Here is an 18926-nt window from a genome sequence, read left to right as displayed (position 1 = left end):
TTACATATTATTTTCATATTATATTTTTCGCACTTGATTTTCACGTTGTTTCATAAAACTGGTTAAATTATTTTTTTTGTTGCTTGCAGAAGTATATAGCCATCATTAACATTCCTTGGCATTATGTGAAACTTTCAGTTAGAGTGTTAACAGTTTAAAGTGTAAACTGTTCAGTAATTTTCAATTCCAGGAAAATCTAATCGAAGTTTGGATTCTGTTTAAGTTGCCTGTTTTCCCCTACTTCTTGCATGGATCTGCATCCTGTTCCCTGGAGATAGTTTTGAGTAAACTTAAACAAATGAGCAATAGTTTTGAGTAAACTTTAACAAATGAGCAGGCAAAATGTGTAGGCAAGAACTGCAGATGTTGGTGTACACTGAAAATGGACATAAAATGCTGGAGTAACTCAGCAGGACAGGCAGCATCTCTAGAGAGAAGGAATGGGTGACGTTTCGGGTCGAGACCCTTCTTCAGACTAAGAGTCAGGGGAGAGGGAAATTAGATATGAAAGGGTACAAAGAGAATGTAAGGTGTGAAAACGCATGCTTTCCCCCCTTCCTCCGTCGCTCCCCCACCCTAGTTCTCCGACTAGTTTCACTGTCCTCCTGATTAATTTTAACGACTCGTCACCTTCCCTTCAGCCAACAATGAACCATTTCCTTGATCATTGTCTGGTTTAATCTGTCGTTTTCACACTTTACATTCTCTTTGTAACCATCCATATCTCCAGTTTCCCTCTCCCGGACTCTCAGTCTGAAGAAAAGGTCTCAACCCGAAACGTCACTCATTCCTTCCCTCCAGAGATGCTGCCAGTCCCGCCGAGTTACTCCAACATTTTGTGTCTTTTAACAAATGAGCATCTTGTTTGGTGGCAATTCAACTTTCTTAATTGTTTGTGCAGGTGTGCATGATGGAATTTAGTTTAATGGTTTTAAACAAGCTATAATACCAGACAGTGACTGCTTGAGGGAATACGATTAAAATGGCAGGAATATATGATGAAAGAATATAGTGATTTGTGAGGCATTAACTACTTAATCAGAGTACTTGTTTAAGAGAACAGATTATTACTCTGAAAGGGATTATTACTATTTAACAAATGAACAAATGCCTTTTGACCTGTTTGAAAGGGGGAAGGGTCTGAATTGGAGGAGGGTGAGTGAAAAGAGGGCAGAAGAGAGAAAAGGAGACCAGGAGATGGGAACCAAGAAGAAAGGAGATATGGGCTGTTCATATGGGCGGCACGGTAGCGCAGCGGTAGAGTTGCTGCTTTACAGCGAATGCAGCGCCGGAGACTCAGGTTCGATCCTGACTACGGGTGCTGCACTGTAAGGAGTTTGTACGTTCTCCCCGTGACCTGCGTGGGTTTACTCCGAGATCTTCGGTTTCCTCCCACACTCCAAAGACGTACAGGTATGTAGGTTAATTGGCTGGGTAAATGTAAAAATTGTCCCTAGTGGGTGTAGGATAATGTTAATGTACGGGGATCACTGGGCGGCACGGACTTGGAGGGCCGAAAAGGCCTGTTTTCGGCTGTATGTATATGATATGATATGATATGATATATGTTAGGTCCATGTGTGAATTTGATTTAATGTGTGTGTTTGTATGTGTGTTTAAGTAAAATATGTGTAACATAGCCTATCTAGATCACTTGGACCTTCTTTCCATTGGTCCAAGACCTCATTCTGCCAAAATTGTATGGCAGCTGGTGATCAAGGGTCGATATGTGTTAAATTTTGAACATGCATATACATCACCCATTCTCCTCAACCTGTGGAAATGCTTGAAAATATTTATTTTTTAAATTGCACGTAAATTGTAAACTGCATATTATAAAAATCAGTTAACATCATTACATCTTGTGAAATTCCTTCTGACTCAAAAGGACAATACTTCGGTATAATTTAACATAGTCACACAATCATTATTCTAACTTTAGTTTTTATAAACTGTTAATAGTTTTGCTTTATTTGTAGATAATGCCTGCCCCAAAGGATATACAAGAACTAATGGAACAGCCTGTGAAGGTATGTAAAACTGCCCCTGTTTGTATCTCTGCCCACAAATCCAAATTACAGAATATAAATCTATGCTTTTTTTTAACAACAAATGACTGTAAAATGCTCAGGGAATTTGTATAAAGCACAAAAAATCCATATGCCTTCTAATATGACATTTTCAAAATGGATGATGGTACTCGTTAATACTAAGATCCTCAAAGATGTTGATATTTTAACTTTTTGTGATATGACTTTCATCCAGAATCCATGTCTGTTTGTGATTAGACTCAGTAAATGGCAAATTGCCATCCCTTTTACACTCCAAAGAACATAGTCACATTAGCGATAATCCCATTGGTTGAAGAGAAATGCATTCCATTGTAATTGGCATCATAAGTAGACATTGCTCATGAGTTTGGAACTTTTGAGTTCACCTTTACAAATGTATTTTTTTATTTTCCCTTCTCCAGCTAAGTCACAATAGTACTTATTCTTTTAGTTTACAAATCAAAATTACGTAAGTGTTCTGTGACTGCTTGTAACTTTTTTAATAATGCCATTTTTTCATCATAAGTATTTTATAATTCTTTTTAGATGTTAATGAATGTAAAGTATTCCCTGGAGTATGCACAAATGCTGCTTGCGTGAATACAGCTGGATCATTTCAGTGTACATGTCCTAATGGAATGTCCTTGGACAGCAGTGGAAGGACATGTGTTGGTAAGTGTAGATTGAAACTTTCACCAAAATTCAGAGATACCTCAGCCATATTGTGACAGACCGTTGGCTGCCCATTAGGCCTTTCCCTTGGACTCTATTGGGAAACATTGTTTCTACCAACTAATTTCCTGGCTCAATCTCCAAAAGAGAGCATGGCCCCAGCTGTGCAGTCCTCTCCCAACTGTAAGTTGGTGCTATCCCTGTATGGCCTATTAAACTCGTATCTAAGTTCTTAAAGAGAACATAGAAAATAGTACAGTACAGGAATGGGCCCTTCGGCGTATAACGTTTGTGTTAAACATGATGCCTAGTTAAACTGATTTCATCTACCTGTACGTGATCCATATCTCTCTATTCTCTACACTTTCATGTGCCTATCTAAAAACCTCTTCAATGCCACTCTGATGTATGCCTCCACCATCATCCTGGCAATGCCTTCGAAGCCCTTACCACTTGGCCCACTCCACCACCAAGCAGCAAAAGCTTTTCACTGTACCTCGGTACATGTGACAATAAACTAAATTGCTCTCGGTGCAAAAAAAATTCCGTCAAGCATCTCCATTAAATTTACCCCCTCTCACCTTATGGCTTTGCTATTTTGTGATGGACATTTCCACCCTGGTGAAAAGGTTCTGACTGTCTACCTTATCTATGCCTCCTATAATTTTATATACTTTCATCAAGTCTCCCCTCAACCCCCAAAGTTCCAGATAAAACAATCCATCTATCCAACTTCTCCCTGTAGCTGAAACCCTCTAATCCTGGCAGCATTCTTGTAAACCACCTCTGCACCCACTCCAAAGCCTCCATATCCTTCCTGTAATGGGGCGAACCAAACTGCAGGCAATACTCCAAATACGGTCTAACCAAAGTCATATAGAGCTGCATCATGACTGCCTGACTTTTATATTCAATACCCCTAGCAATGGAAGCAGGCATACCATATGTCTTCTTTGCTACCTTAATTACTTGTGCTGGCACCTATAGTGAGCTGCGAATGTAGACTCCCAAGATCTGTACAGCATTGCTATTAAGGATCTTGCCACCAACTGTAGAGTTCCTATCTTGAGGAAAATTTGAAGAGATACTACAGTAAACCCTCGTTTTAACGGATCCCTTTATAATGGATTTTGTTTATAGTGGGCAGACTGCCAGCCCACTTGCGACTCTCACCCAACCATGCAGTATCTGTGGGCAAGGCGAGGAGACATTTGTTTACATCAACTCTAGGACAGCCAACCAGCAGTGAACGCAAGGGCCTTTCTTAAATAAATAATTCAAACTCTTATCAGATTGCTATTTCAATTTGAGAGGTGAAGAGCAGAGCATTGTAACCCACTCAAATAGCAAATCTGTCAAGGTCAAAATAAGATAATTTATTTACATTTTAATTACTGCAGATTGGGAGAACCAAATGAGATCTTATAATAACACTTTTGGTTTTCCATGTCCCAGACTAACTCCCTTCCTGCAGTTCCCCTGCTGACATTTGTTCCAGGGAGCTACTTCTGCATCCAGAAAACCACAGGTTTTAATGTTAAGGTTATCCCACTATTTGCCTGTTCTTCATTGTTCCTAGATGGACTGTCTACTCTCTCAGCTGTATTCCCATACAGGAGCTAAAATCAAATCTACAGAATTCATTTTATGGCCAAAAGTGAAATTAGAAAATGTAACCTTCTGTTTGGAACTGTAAAATTCATCTGCTTCATTAGCTGTTTTTTAATTTAACTACAGACATAAATATTGTTAAAATTTATGAGGTAATTTACTACACTGCTTCCTACTTTGGTACCAAAAGTGACAACATTGGCGTTATGCTTTGGCCAGATATTCGTTTGGAGCACTGCTATTTGAAATATGATGAGGATGAATGTACAGCGTCTATACCTGGAAGATTTCGCATGGATGCTTGCTGCTGCTCTGTTGGTGCTGCTTGGGGGCCAGATTGTGAAAAATGTCCTGAGAAAGGAACAGGTCTCTACAAAACTCTTTGTCCACGAGGACCTGGATTTTTCAGCAGAGAAACCAATGGGAAGCCTTTTTTTAAAGGTAACTATTGCACTAAACATTTATAGAACAATATAATATTTGCAATATTTTACTGCGTATTTTACATTTTACGTTAATCTGACACATGGGTTTTTGTGTTAGATCTTACTCAATTTACAAAATAAATAAATAACAAAATGGTGTTGATGGGCTGTGGTGGGAAATTAATGTCAGCAATGCTTACTTCCCAAGCATGATTCATGTTCAAACATGCACTCTGATCCCTGGTCTATAAAGATGTAATTGATTTCAATCAGATTATTATTGGCAATCTAGATAAGTGAGAGTGAAATAAATGAGTTAACATTCTTCATTTGCTTTGCTTAAATAGGATTGCCTTAATACTGAATTGGGATACGATCAGTTTCCCAACCTTCGCCAACTATTTGACAATGTTGAAATTGGTTATTTTATCATCTCACTGAGAATAGGAAGGAAAGAGAAAAAATATAATGCCGAAGATACTGGTGTAACTTATGTATCATCATTTATAACTGTATATCCATAATCCAATTGTTGTTAACTCAGAATTTTGGTTGATGTAGAATTAAAAGGTGGAATTAGCTTCCGCATAAATTGCAGCCTCTGTGAAGAACAGATGACAGTAGCAGTCAGTAAATCTTTTTATCACATCATGAGAATTCATTCAATCCTTATGGAGCACTGTAATTTGAAAATTTTCTTTGGGAGCGGGGAGTTTGCTAATGGGTTGATTCACTTAGGACTTGAACATTTATCTAGAAATTTCAGTACATCCCAAACAGTATGCTGGAATGGCTTTTATGCTGTTGTCCTATTCATCAAATTTACATTGGCTCAGTTACAAATTTCAGGGCATTGCACTCTTTTCATGATCGTAAATTCCCACATGGTCCTTCTCTTCTGAGACAGGACTTTAAAAAGTGGTCCAAAAGCTAAATTGCTCTGATTCAAGAATGGAGTTGTGGAAGAAAGGTGTGAGGGTAGGGAATGTTGTGGATAAGCTCCTTGCAGCATTGGTGGACTCTTGGGGTGTTTTCTGGTCTTACAGGTTTTCTAGGGGTGCAGTGTGGTGCTAGGTGAAAGAAAGCGCCCAGAGTCACAAGTGCTCGTGTTTTGGAGAGAAAAGATCAGAGGCACTGCTGCTCATGTTAGGAAGGGAAAGTATCTGAGGTATTAATACTTGTTTTGGGGGTCAAGAGATCTGAGAAGCTGCAGCCTGTGGTCAGGAAGGCAATGCAACCTTATGGAATAGAGGGAAACAATCGGAGGCACAACTTGTAGAAAGGAGGAAAGGGATTGGAGACATTGCAGCTTGAGGAAGAAAGGGAATTGATTGGAGACATTGGTGCTTCTTGAAGAGAAGGAAAGGATCACAGGTATTCTCTTCTGTGTAGTGAGGGAAGATATCAGAGACACGACTATTTCTGGAAGAGAGAGAAGGGATCAGATGCTGACCAGACATAGGGATTGGAGACAGTGCTGCTTCAGGAAGAGAGAACATTTATCAAAGACTGTGTAGGAAGGAGCTACAAACGCTGGTTTAAACTGAAGATAGACACAAATTGTTGGAGTAACTCAACGGGACAGGCAGCATTTCTTCTCTCCAGGGATGCTGCATGTTCCGCTGAGTTATTCCAGCATTTTGTGTCTATTTATCAAAGACTGCCGGTTGTGGCTAGCAAAGAAAGGATGAAAATTCAGAAAGCAAATGAACATATCTACCTGCAAAAAGCTTTAGGATGACAATGCCTGGAATTTGCTGTGTTTTTGCATTTTGGCAAGATGCAAAGCACACAGCTTCATCCGAGCGAACAACATTCCTTTTCCTTTAAGAAGTCTGGGATATTTTGAGTGCTGCAGTAAAGTTTCATGAACAGAAGCTGGTCGCAGGATTGTCTGATAACACAATAGCTTATTGGAACTGGAGCTCAGTTGCAAAAGCCCACATTTTCTGAGGTCATACAGGAGCAGTTTTCAGTGTTGGTTATCGCGATGAGCTGGATATACTGGTCAGTGGGTCTGCAGATTTCTGTTTTATACCATTATCTACCGCAGTATGCTAGAATACACTCACAAAACATGCTGAATGGATCACAAAGGTGGTTTTACAAGTCAACCAAGTAGAATCTATGATGCACAATCTGGGAGATTATATTTTATTTAGTGCTAGTGAATATATGAAATCAAGGTTTGGCCATTTGGGAGAGAGGTCAACTGCAAATGTTTAAAGACACTTTCTGTATCAATAGATCAAAGTATATGTCTCCATCTAAGACAAGCAACATTAAAAAACTCATCCACTGATTTAATTTATTTATAGAATACTAAAATTTGATGGGAAGTCAAGTCAAGTCAAGTCAATTTTATTTTTATAGCACATTTAAAAACAACCCACGTTGACCAAAGTGCTGTACATTTGATTAGGTTCCAATAGAAAAAAAAATGAAAACATACAGTAGCACGCAAACAGTTCACAGCGCCTCCTCAATGAGCCTCAAACGCTAGGGAGTAGAAATATGTTTTGAGCCTGGACTTAAAGGAGTCGATGGAGGGGGCAGTTCTGATCGGGAGAGGGATGCTGTTCCACAGTCTAGGAGCTGCAACCGCAAAAGCGCGGTCACCCCTGAGTTTAAGCCTAGACCGTGGGATAGTGAATAGCCCCAAGTCGGCCGATCTGAGGGACCTGGAGTTAGAGAGGGGGGTTAGAAGATTTTTGATGTAGGGGGGGGAGTGTCCATTTAGGGCTTTATACGTGAAAAGGAGGAGCTTGAAGTTGATTCTGTACCGTACAGGGAGCCAGTGGAGAGAGGCCAGAATCGGGGTGATGTGGTCCCTTTTACGGGTACCCGTCAGGAGTCTCGCTGCGGCGTTTTGGACCAGTTGCAGGCGGGACAGGGAAGATTGGCTGATCCCAGTGTATAGGGAGTTGCAGTAGTCTAGGCGGGAGGAAATGAAAGCGTGAATGATTTTTTCTGTGTCGTCGAATTTGAGGAAAGGTTTGATTTTAGCTATGGTTCGAAGTTGGAAGAAGCTGGCTTTTACCACAGCGTTGACTTGCTTATCAAATTTTAATGCAGAGTCAAATATCATGCCGAGGTTTTTGACATGCGGTTTGACTAGGCAGGATAGGCTTCCAAGACTGCCTGTTATCACATTGTATCAATGGGACTTCGCCAGCTACGATATTATGAGTCATTAGAACCCCTGATTCTACAAACTTTTCCGTATTGAGCCTAGGAGAACTCTTCACTTGGCTTTTATTACAACAATTAACTGTACACAATGGAACTAAGGACCGAGAAACAGGTTGGTCGGCGGCCTCTGCTTGTGTACAGGAAATCCAAGAGGGTCCAAGCTCTCTAGCAGGAGAGAACACGTGGCTAAATGGCACCAGATACCCGAGTTCGATCCTGACCTCGAGTGTTGTCTTTGTGGAGTTTGCACATTCTCTCTGTGACCGCATGGGTTTCCTGCCATATCCCAAAGACATGTAAATCTGTAGGTTAATTGACCTCTATAAATTGTCCCTAGTTTGTAGGGAGTAGATGAGAAATTGGGATAACATAGAACTAGTGTGAATTGATGGCCGACATGAACTCAATGGGCTGAAGGGCCAGTTTCCATGATGTATCTTTAAAGCTTAAACTATAAACTAAAGTTCAAAACTTTTAGATATATTGCAAACAAGGAGAGCACAGTTTACACTAGTTAATCAACATGGATAAAACAGATCTCATCCTATTTTACATCCAACCCGGTTTTGTTTTCCATTCACTTAAAAGTAGAATGCGCAGCTGATTCAATTAGCTGCTCCTTTAGCAGGTTAAGATCAACTTTTAGATTTTTATATACCATTAATTACAACACCTAGAAATTATTTTTAGAATTTTGGAAGTCATAGAACCCAAATTAACATGGAAATACAGGAAGACCTATAAATAAATTAAATATGTGGATAAGTTTTTTTATGTTGCATGACAGTTTTTCCGAATAAATACAATGGTATTTTAACTCATAGCATTGTTCACGCAATTAGATGTTTATGTAAAATTATATGCTTATAAAAATGTTTCATCCAGTCCGTGGGTGGGTTGATTAAATAATAGCAACATACATAAATTTAGCACCATAACTAATAAGAAAACATTGTGATTCTTCAAAGGAAAAATATGATTCCTCCTCTCAACACAGTTTAAACAGTTTGTTTTATGCAGAGTGAAAGGAGCAGATGCAGACCCTGGGAAGAGTCTTTGAACCACATATCACAGAAACAAGCATTTTTACCCAACTTGCCCATGCTGACCAAGATATCTCATTTACCCGTGTTTGGCCTATATACCTCTAAACCTTTCCTATCCATGTACCTATCCAAATGACTTGTAAATGTTGTATCTGCCTCAACTACCTCCTATGGCAGCTTGTTCCTATTATACTCATCACCCTCAGTGTGACAAAGTTGCTCCTCAAGTCCCTATTAAGTCATTCCCTTCTCACCAAAAGAGCATTATCAAGTTTCTTGATTCCCCAACTCTAGGTAAAATAATCTGTGCATTCATAAGTTTATAAGTCATTGGAGCAAAATTAGGCCATTTGACCTATCAAGTCTACTCTGTAATTTAATCATAGCAAATCTATCATTTGCTCTCAACCCCATTCTCCTACCATCTACCCGTGATCTTTGACACCCTTAATAATCATTTAACCTCTCTATTCCCCTCATGATCTTCTACACGTCTATAACATCACGCCTCAGCCTCTTATGCTCCAAAGAATAAAGTCCTTGCCTGCCCTTCAGTCCTGGCAAATGTTCAAGTTAATGATATTGAAAACTTTGATGCCAGATGTACTTTTCAATAGCTTGGTCTTGTTTTTAATGAATGAATAAGGAAAAAAATAATCTCCCAGCACAAGCAGTTGATAGTTGGTGCACCAGTCATTGAAAGCAAGCGTGCAGGTGCAGCAGGCAGTGAAGAAAGCGAATGGTATGTTGGCATTCATAGCAAGAGGATTTGAGTTTAGGAGCAGGGAGGTTCTACTGTAGTTGTACAGGGCATTGGTGAGACCGCACCTGGAGTATTGTGTGCAGTTTTGGTCTCCTAATCTGAGGAAAGGCGTTCTTGCCTTAGAGGGAGTACAGAGAAGGTTCACCAGATTGATCCCTGGGATGGCGGGACTTTCATATGAAGAAAGACTGGATAGACCAGGCTTGTACTCGCTAGAATTTAGAAGACTGAGGGGGGATCTTATAGAAACATATAAAATTCTTAAGGGGTTGGAGAGGCTAGATGCGGGAAGATTGTTCCCGATGTTGGGGGAGTCCAGAACCAGGGGTCACAGCTTAAGGATAAGGGGGAAGTCTTTTTGGACCGAGATGCAAAACATTTCTTCACACAGAGAGTGGTGAGTCTGGAATTCTCTGCCCCAGAAGGTAGTTGAGGCCAGTTCATTGGCTATATTTAAGAGGGAGTTAGATGTGGCCCTTGTGGCTAAAGGGATCAGGGGGTATGGAGAGAAGGCAGGTACAGGTTACTGAGCTGGATGATCAGCCATGATCATATTGAATGGCGGTGCAGGCTCGAAGGGCCGAATGGCCTACTCCTGCACCTATTTTCTATGTTTCTATGATAGGCATTGCAATGTATATGAATAAAGTTTGTATTGCTGTAAAGCTCCACTTAAAATAAATCTTGCCTTTTTTCCAGATATCAATGAATGTAGGACAATTCCAGGTCTCTGTACCAATGGAAAGTGCAGAAACACCATTGGGAGCTTCAGATGCAAATGTAATAATGGCTTTGCTCTTGATTCAGAGGAAAGAAACTGTACAGGTATGTAAAAAAAATTATTAAATTATTCCTGAGCATTAATAATTTTGGGAATAATAATGAAGTTTTGATTAGAATATCCCTTGTTTTTCACAAGGTGATATCACAGCTCATTCACAGCTGTGAATAATATCCCTGCTCCATGAATTTGTTGATGCTCTCTCTGATTTTCAGGAACTAAATAATACTTGAGTTTTATTTGAACTTGAAAAGAAATACATATTCCTCATTGACCAAAAATGCAGCTCCCTACATCAGTATAAAGAAGTCAGAATCTTAGTCTCGTCACCAGTCCCCGTTGCCAACTGACCTCCCCCCCCACCTCCATCCCTTGCGCAATATTAAGAGGGCCTTAAAATTGCCTTACTGAATTGAGTTACTAACAGGCTAATGAAAACAAAAGAGCATTATCAAGTTTCTTGTTCAATTATATTAAATGAGTTGATGTCTTTGTTAAAATATGTTCATGTATTTGTTAATTTTTGCTTTTAATTAATGTATTTGTTAAGATGTTTATTTTAAGTCCTTATCTGTGTGGTTTTAAGAATGAGTTCAAAAAAGATTTCAAGTCCATTAAAATGTTTTACGAAAGAATTACTGGAAAGCCACAATTTTTACTGAATGTAATCATGTTTTAAAGGAAACCACATTTACTCTCTGGTTTTAATAATAAAATTGTCTGGAAATGCTTCGGAACCTAAAAAGGCACGATGGTGCATGGGGAAGGAGGGCCCATTGTTTTGTACAAGATTCACTGCCAGCCAAAGGATCAATGCATTCTGTGCTTCAGAATAGGCCTTGCACAGGCTTTTCCTTAACTAACTCTGCCAATGTGGAGCTAACAAAGGGAGTCAGACAGGTTGCAGATTTCAGGGAAGGCTGAGTGAAGACAAAAGGTGTGGGTAAGCAGAGTTAAGGCAGGAAGATTGGGAGTATCAAGTGATAGATCCAGGCTGAGGGGTTTTTATTGCAATAGGGTAATGGGTGGAGGAGGATTAACACCACTCAATCAATATAGGCTTTAAGGATTGTAGACTGAAGGGATAGATGAGTGAGGATTCTGATTACACTGGAAGCAAGGTGAAGGCACAGAAGTGGGGGAAACAAACTCCAACAAAAGTATTTGGAGGCAGTTTTACCAGTAAGACAGTGCCTTGCCTTCATGACATAGATCAAGTAATTTGTTCATTATAAATAATGGTGAAGCAGGCTCAGCACTCCAATGTGAATGACAGATACCACTTCTGAGCCTCAAATGCCCAAAATAATTTTCATTTATGGTGTACAAGAAGCACTCCTGATTGTTTTGTATCATTACAATAGGTAGAGAGATTCCAAATCACATTTCAGACAGCACTATGAAATATACAGTTATGTGGTTCATAAAAATATGAAAGAATTTCTAGTCCTAAATGTCTTATCCTCCACTAAGAACTTTTCTTTTTCTCACAGATATCAATGAATGCCGCATCTCTCCTGATCTGTGTGGCCCTGGAACATGTGTTAACACTCCTGGAAGTTTTGATTGTGAATGCTTTGAAGGATATGAAAGTGGTTTTATGATGATGAAGAATTGCATGGGTATGTGAAAACAAATGAGAGAAAATGTAATTGATGTAAATGTATTTTTATACATTTGAATGTTATTGGAAATTTCCAGTGTGGCTGAATGATCAAGGTAAGGTATTCTTAACCAACAACAAAAATTATAAATCCATTTGTACATCTGATTTATTCTTTCACTCCCATCTCGGCAGGTAAAATAAAGGAAAACCTTAATTTATTCTCTTTCACATGATGTTAAAAAGACTCATCAGAGAAAAATTGAGCAGAAGCGATTCACTTGCAAGTTACCTGGAATGAATGTCTTTCATTTCTATGAGAGATTGAACAAGCTGGTATTGTTCGCACTGAAGTGCAGGAGGCAGAGGGCTGACCATATACAGAATTGTAAAATTATGAGGGCCATAGATAGGATAGATATTCAACAGTCTTTTTCCAAAGTCCTGAGGATATAGGTTTAAGGTGAGAGGAAAAATATTAAAGAAATATAAGGGGCAGGTCTTCACAAAGTGGGTACTGGGTATATGGAACAAGCTGCCACAGGAGTTTGTAGAAACAGGCACAATTATACAACATTTAAAAGACATTTGGATGAGTACATGGATAGGAAAGAAATAGAAGGATATGGGTCATATGCAGGAAAATAGATTTAACGTAGATAGGCATCTTGGTCAGCCAAAAGGCCTGATTCCATATTGCAGGATTCCATGACAATAGACAATAGGTGCAGGAGTAGGTCATTTGGCCCTTCGAGCCAGCACCACCATTCAATGTGATCATGGCTGATCATTCTCAATCAGTACCCCGTTCCTGCCTTCTCCCCCATACCCCCTGGCTCCGCTATCCTTAAGAGCTCTATCTAGCTTTCTCTTGAATGCATTCAGAGAATTGGCCTCCACTGCCTTCTGAGGCAGTGAATTCCACAGATTTACAACTCTCTTACTGAAAAAGTTTTTCCTCATCTCTGTTCTAAATGGCCTACCCCTTATTCTTAAACTGTGGCCCCTGGTTCTGGACCCCCCCCCCCCCAACATTGGGAACATGTTTTCTGCCTCTAATGTGTCCAACCCCTTAATAATCTTATATATGACTAATTGGAAAGAAAAATTGTTCACTGTCAGAGACCAAAATTATAATGTGTGTGTGATATGTGGAGGTGGTTGCCATATAGAACTCTGACTGAATACTTTATATGTGTCCTCCAAAAACAGGATTATAAAAGGTATTGACATTAATGAGGAGATTGTGGAATATTGCAAATGTTAAGTGGGGAGAGCAGGGGGACATGATATGGGTATATTTGAAATAAGATATTGCCAGACCTAAATGAAATGTACCACAAACCTTAAATGAACTAAAAGGGGAAATAACACAGTTACTGAGTAAAATTTGCAATCAAAATTTAGTGCCAGATATCTGAAAGATTGGCAATGTGGTATCAAGGCTTAAAAACGGTAGATGAGATAACTACAAGCCAGTCAGCCTCACATCAACAGATTGTTGGAAAGTTATCAGAAATATTGCATTAATCAAGATTTAGAGAGGCACTGGTTAATCGGTGATATTATGTATTTGTTGTGGAATGAAGATGTAGAAGGTGTTTCTGCTGAAGAAGAATGACCAGTTAAGGTTCAAACTTAAAACCAAAACCAAAAAATACCAATAATACCAGGATTACTTTCTGAACCATGTACATATTGGCATAGGATCAATAAGATTAAAGAGCTGAACTTGTAGCTCAATGATTTATGTAGGAGAACTGGGTTTCAATATATGGGGTACTGGCACCAGTAATGGAGAAGGATGGAACTGTTCTATTTCGATTGACTTCACTTGCATTGAATTGTGATGAGTGACTAACAAATGCAATAACAATAGATTGTGGATTTTGGATAAGGCGTTAAGATAAGTAATAAGGGGAGGATTCTAGTGAGGAGAAGTGTAAAACGTTATAGAAAGATGATGCAGAATAGAGAAATGGGTAGTGATGGCTAGTGTCTGTCAGGAAGAGCAGGGAAAATTGGTAAAAAGACGAAGGCTGTTTAAAAATCCAAACAGCATTTGTAGCGATAGATGAATTAATAGCATAAATAGAAATACATGAGTATAATCTAACAACGATTAAGAAGACTTGGATTCAAAGTGACCAAGCTAAGTATTTCAGGATTCATAATTTTTGGAAAGGATAGCCAAAATGTGAACGGTGGGATAGCCCTGATAATAAAGGATTGTTGCTCTGAAGATCAAGAAGTGGAATCTGTTTGGGTGGAGCTAAGAAGCAGCAAGAGCCAGATAACTTTGGTATGAGCTGTCTGTAAACTCCCAAATGGTAATGATAATGCAAGGTATTGTATAAATTAAGATATTGGAAGCACATACAGCAAGGATAGTTCAATAATCATGGAGGATATTAACCTACATATAGACTAATTACATTAATACATAGTGTAGGAAGGAATACTTTATTGTCACATGTGACTGGACACAGTGAAATTCTTTGCTTCAATACCCAATGTACACAAATAGTGGCCACATAAGGCCCTGACAAAGTTACAAAGCACACCGGCTCCCCTCCTTTGTCTCCCCCCCCCCCCCCCCACTCCTATTGTCCATTGTTCTCCCCTCACCTTCCTCAAGGCAGCTCTTCCGTGCCGGGTTCTCCATTGTTCTGCCCCTCCCTCATGGTGGCTCCCCCACGCCAGGTCCTCCATTGTTTCTCCCCTCCGCCCTCACGGCGGCCCCCCCAGGCCGGGTCCTCAATTGTTTTTCCCCCTCCCTTACTCCACGCTCTCGTCGACCGCGAGTCAACCCACAAGGCATCGCCGCCGCCAGGAGGCTTCACCACCACCGAGGCCCCATCGTCGCGAGGCTTCACAGCTGCCGCCGCTTCACCTTCGCCAAGGCCTCCGCAGTCGACACCCCACTTCATGCCTCCGTGGTGCCGACCCGGGCCCCAGCCACGGCCTCCGTCGGCTACTCCGCCGACCGGACTCCGACCCGCGAGGCCCCAGCCGAGCCCCGTAATTCCTTGTATAAGAGATTTTCTAGATCAATAAGCTGAGGAACATCTGTCGTGGATCTAGTATTTTGTAATAGAAACATAGAAACATAGAAAATAGGTGCAGGAGTATGCCATTCGGCCCTTCGAGCCTGCACCGCCATTCAATATGATCATGGCTGATCATCCAACTCAGTATCCCGTACATGCCTTCTCTCCAAACCCCCTGATCCCTTTAGCCACAAGGGCCACATCTAACTCCCTCTTAAATATAGCCAATGAACTGGCCTCAACTACCTTCTGTGGCAGAGAATTCCACAGATTCACCACTCTCTGTGTGAAAAAAAACTTTCTCATCTCGGTCCTAAAAGACTTCCCCCTTATCCTTAAACTGTGACCCCTTGTTCTGGACTTCCCCAACATCGGGAACAATCTTCCTGCATCTAGCCTGTCTAACCCCTTAAGAATTTTGTAAGTTTCTATAAGATCCCCCCTCAATCTTCTAAATTCCAGCGAGTACAAGAAGGGTCTCGACCCGAAACGTCACCCATTCCTTCTCTCCCGAGATGCTGCCTGACCTGCTGAGTTACTCCAGCATTTTGTGAATAAACCGAGTCTATCCAGTCTTTCTTCATATGAAAGTCCTGCCATCCCAGGAATCAATCTGGTGAACCTTCTCTGTACTCCCTCTATGGCAAGAATGTCTTTCCTCAGATTAGGAGACCAAAACTGTACGCAATACTCCAGGTGTGGTCTCACCAATGCCCTGTACAACTGCAGCAGAACCTCCCTGCTCCTATACTCAAATCCCCTCGCTATGAATGCCAACATACCATTCGCTTTCTTCACTGCCTGCTGCACCTGCATGCCTACTTTCAATGACTGGTGTACCACGACACCCAGGTCTCGTTGCATCTCCCCTTCTCCTAATCGGCCACCATTCAGATAATAGTCTGCTTTCCTGTTCTTGCCACCAAAGTGGATAACCTCACATTTATCCACATTATACTGCATCTGCCATGCATTTGCCCACTCACCTAACCTATCCAAGTCACGTTGCAGCCTCCTAGCATCCTCCTCTCAGCTAACACTGCCCCCCAGCTTCGTGTCATCCGCAAACTTGGAGATGTTGCATTCAATTCCCTCGTCCAAATCATTAATATATATTGTAAATAGCTGGGGTCCCAGCACTGAGCCTTGCGGTACCCCACTAGTCACTGCCTGCCATTCTGAAAAGGCCCTGTTTATTCCTACTCTTTGCTTCCTGTCTGCCAGCCAGTTCTCCACCCACATCAATACTGAACCCACAATACCGTGTGCTTTAAGTTTGCATACTGATCTCTTATGTGGGACCTTGTCAAAAGCCTTCTGGAAGTCCAGATATAACACATTCACTGGTTCTCCCTTATCCACTCTACTAGTTACATCCTCGAAAAATTCTATAAGATTCATTCACAAAATGCTGGAGTAACTCAGCAGGTCAGGCAGCATCTCGGGAGAGAAGGAATGGGTGACGTTTCTTCAGACAGAATTCTATAAGATTCGTCAGACATGATTTACCATGCTGACTTTGTCCAATGATTTCACCACTTTCCAAATGTGCTGCTATCCCATCTTTAATAACTGACTCTAGCATTTTCCCCACTACCGATGTTAGACTAACTGGTCTGTAATTCCCCGTTTTCTCTCTCCCTCCCTTTTTGAAAAGTGGGGTTACATTAGCTACCCTCCAATCCTCAGGAACTACTCCAGAATCTAAAGAGTTTTGAAAAATCATCACTAATGCATCCACTATTTCTAGGGCTACTTCCTTAAGCACTCTGGGATGCAGCCTATCTGGACCTGGGGATTTATCGGCCTTTAATCCATTCAATTTACCTAACACCACTTCCCGACTAACCTGGATTTCACTCAGTTCCTCCATCTCATTTGACCCCCGGTCCCCTGCTATTTCCGGCAGATTATTTATGTCTTCCTTAGTGAAGACAGAGCCAAAGTAGTTATTCAATTGGTCTGCCATGTCCTTGTTCCCCATGATCAATTCACCTGTTTCTGACTGCAAGGGACCTACATTTGTTTTAACTAATCTTTTTCTTTTTACATATCTATAAAAGCTTTTGCAGTCCGTTTTTATGTTACCTGCCAGTTTTCTTTCATAATCTATTTTCCCTTTCCTAATTAAGCCCTTTGACCTCCTCTGCTGGACTCTGAATTTCTCCCAGTCCTCTGGTAGGCTGCTTTTTCTTGCTAATTTGTACGCTTCCTCTTTTGTTTTGATATTATCCCTAATCTCCCTTGTTAGCCATGGATGCACTGAGAAAGATTCATTTGTAACTCGGTATTTAAGTGGTCTGTAGGTGACTGTTAACAATATGATAGATTTTATAATATAAATATTGAAATGCATTTGGTTCTTAAATCCAAACAAAGGCAATTTAGAAAAGTATTGGCTTGATCGAGAAATCATTAAAATATGACAGTCAGTAAAGAATCATAAATATATTTAAAGGATTAATACATAGTTTACAACAAATCTATATCACTACATGTCACAGAAACCCAACAGTTAGAATCTAAAAATAATATGAAAGAAAATACTATTTTTGTCTCATGTTGCCAAAAAAAGTAACCAGAGAAGTATGAAAATTGACTCGAAGTCTTCGGGGCTGAGGGAAGAGATTGATAGATTGGATACTAAGGGAATCAATGGATTTGATGTTGATGCAGGAAATTGGAACTGATGTAAAAGAATACCTATGATCTATTAAGTAATGGAGCAGGCATAAGGGGCTGAATGGCCTACTTGTGTTCCTGTTTTGTACGTTTTTATGAAAGGTCATTATAACTAACACTGTTCATTTTTTTGAGGATGAAAGTAGGAGTGTTGATGGGGTCTAGCATTGGGTCAAGGTATAGAATTGGGTCAAGATAGAAACAAAAAGCTGGAGTAACTCAGCGGGACAGGCAGCATCTCTGGAGAGAAGGAATGTGCGATGTTTCGGGTCGAGACCCTTCAGACTAGTTAGGGAAAAGGGAAACTATAGACGATGATGTAGAGAGATAAAAAACAATGAATGAAAGAAATGCAAAAAAAGCTGGAATGACCATAGTTTTGTGGAAGAGAACATGTTTTTCAATTTAGACTGGAGATTTGTTGAGATTCTTTGAAGAAGTAATGTGTATAAAAGAGAACCTTAAGATTTCCAAAAGGCATTTGATAAGGTGTTGCTTCAAAGCTTATTGAAGTAAATATAAGCTCATGCGTGGAAGATAATATATTGACACGAATAGAAGATTGATCGCCCAACAGAAAAAAGAGTAGCAAAGTTTGTATCATTTATGTAGTCGTAGATGTAGTGGCTGGTAAATGTTTTCAGAAATTTGTTTATAGTGTTGGTACATATGAAGACAATAGCAATTCTTTTCCACAAATGTGTATTGTTATAAGATCTCATGTGATATTTTACCACAATACATTCACATATAGGAATATTTGAGAATTTACTTGATCTTTCTGTGTAATTGTAATTTACAGTGCTAATGTAGTGCCTTCTGCTCAATCATTGAATGCAGCAAATTTCTCTTAATTCATTATTTCAGATATTAATGAATGTGAACTGAATCCTCTTCTGTGTCGTGGAGGAACCTGTGAAAATACAGACGGAAGCTTCCGTTGTTCATGTCCACATGGCCATGAAGTATCTTTGGATGGAATATCATGCATAGGTAAGCTGCTGTTGATAAAAGTTCCAAACCGAGGAGTACTTTTGAAAATTACTTCAG

At 40.2% G+C, this 18926-nt stretch overlaps 1 protein-coding gene and 1 pseudogene across 1 annotated transcript in view; both read left to right on the top strand.

Annotated features, from left to right (window-relative positions):
- The window catches only part of LOC144610945 (fibrillin-1-like), a 330240-nt gene that overhangs the window by 192451 nt on the left and 118863 nt on the right, over positions 1 to 18926 (top strand). Inside the window, exons 22-27 of the mRNA XM_078429975.1 lie at positions 1980 to 2030; positions 2598 to 2723; positions 4554 to 4775; positions 10460 to 10585; positions 12035 to 12163; positions 18744 to 18869. Of these exons, the coding sequence (XP_078286101.1) occupies positions 1980 to 2030; positions 2598 to 2723; positions 4554 to 4775; positions 10460 to 10585; positions 12035 to 12163; positions 18744 to 18869 (780 nt within the window). The remainder of the gene's footprint in view (positions 1 to 1979; positions 2031 to 2597; positions 2724 to 4553; positions 4776 to 10459; positions 10586 to 12034; positions 12164 to 18743; positions 18870 to 18926) is intronic.
- On the top strand, positions 5711 to 10436 carry LOC144610851 (F-box/WD repeat-containing protein 2-like; annotated as a pseudogene).

This window comes from Rhinoraja longicauda, chromosome 38 (genome assembly GCF_053455715.1).
Source record: "Rhinoraja longicauda isolate Sanriku21f chromosome 38, sRhiLon1.1, whole genome shotgun sequence".
In the NCBI taxonomy this organism is placed as follows: domain Eukaryota; kingdom Metazoa; phylum Chordata; class Chondrichthyes; order Rajiformes; family Arhynchobatidae; genus Rhinoraja; species Rhinoraja longicauda.
The sequence above is the reverse complement of the archived record's forward strand: the minus strand, read 5'-3'. Positions and strand labels throughout refer to the sequence as shown.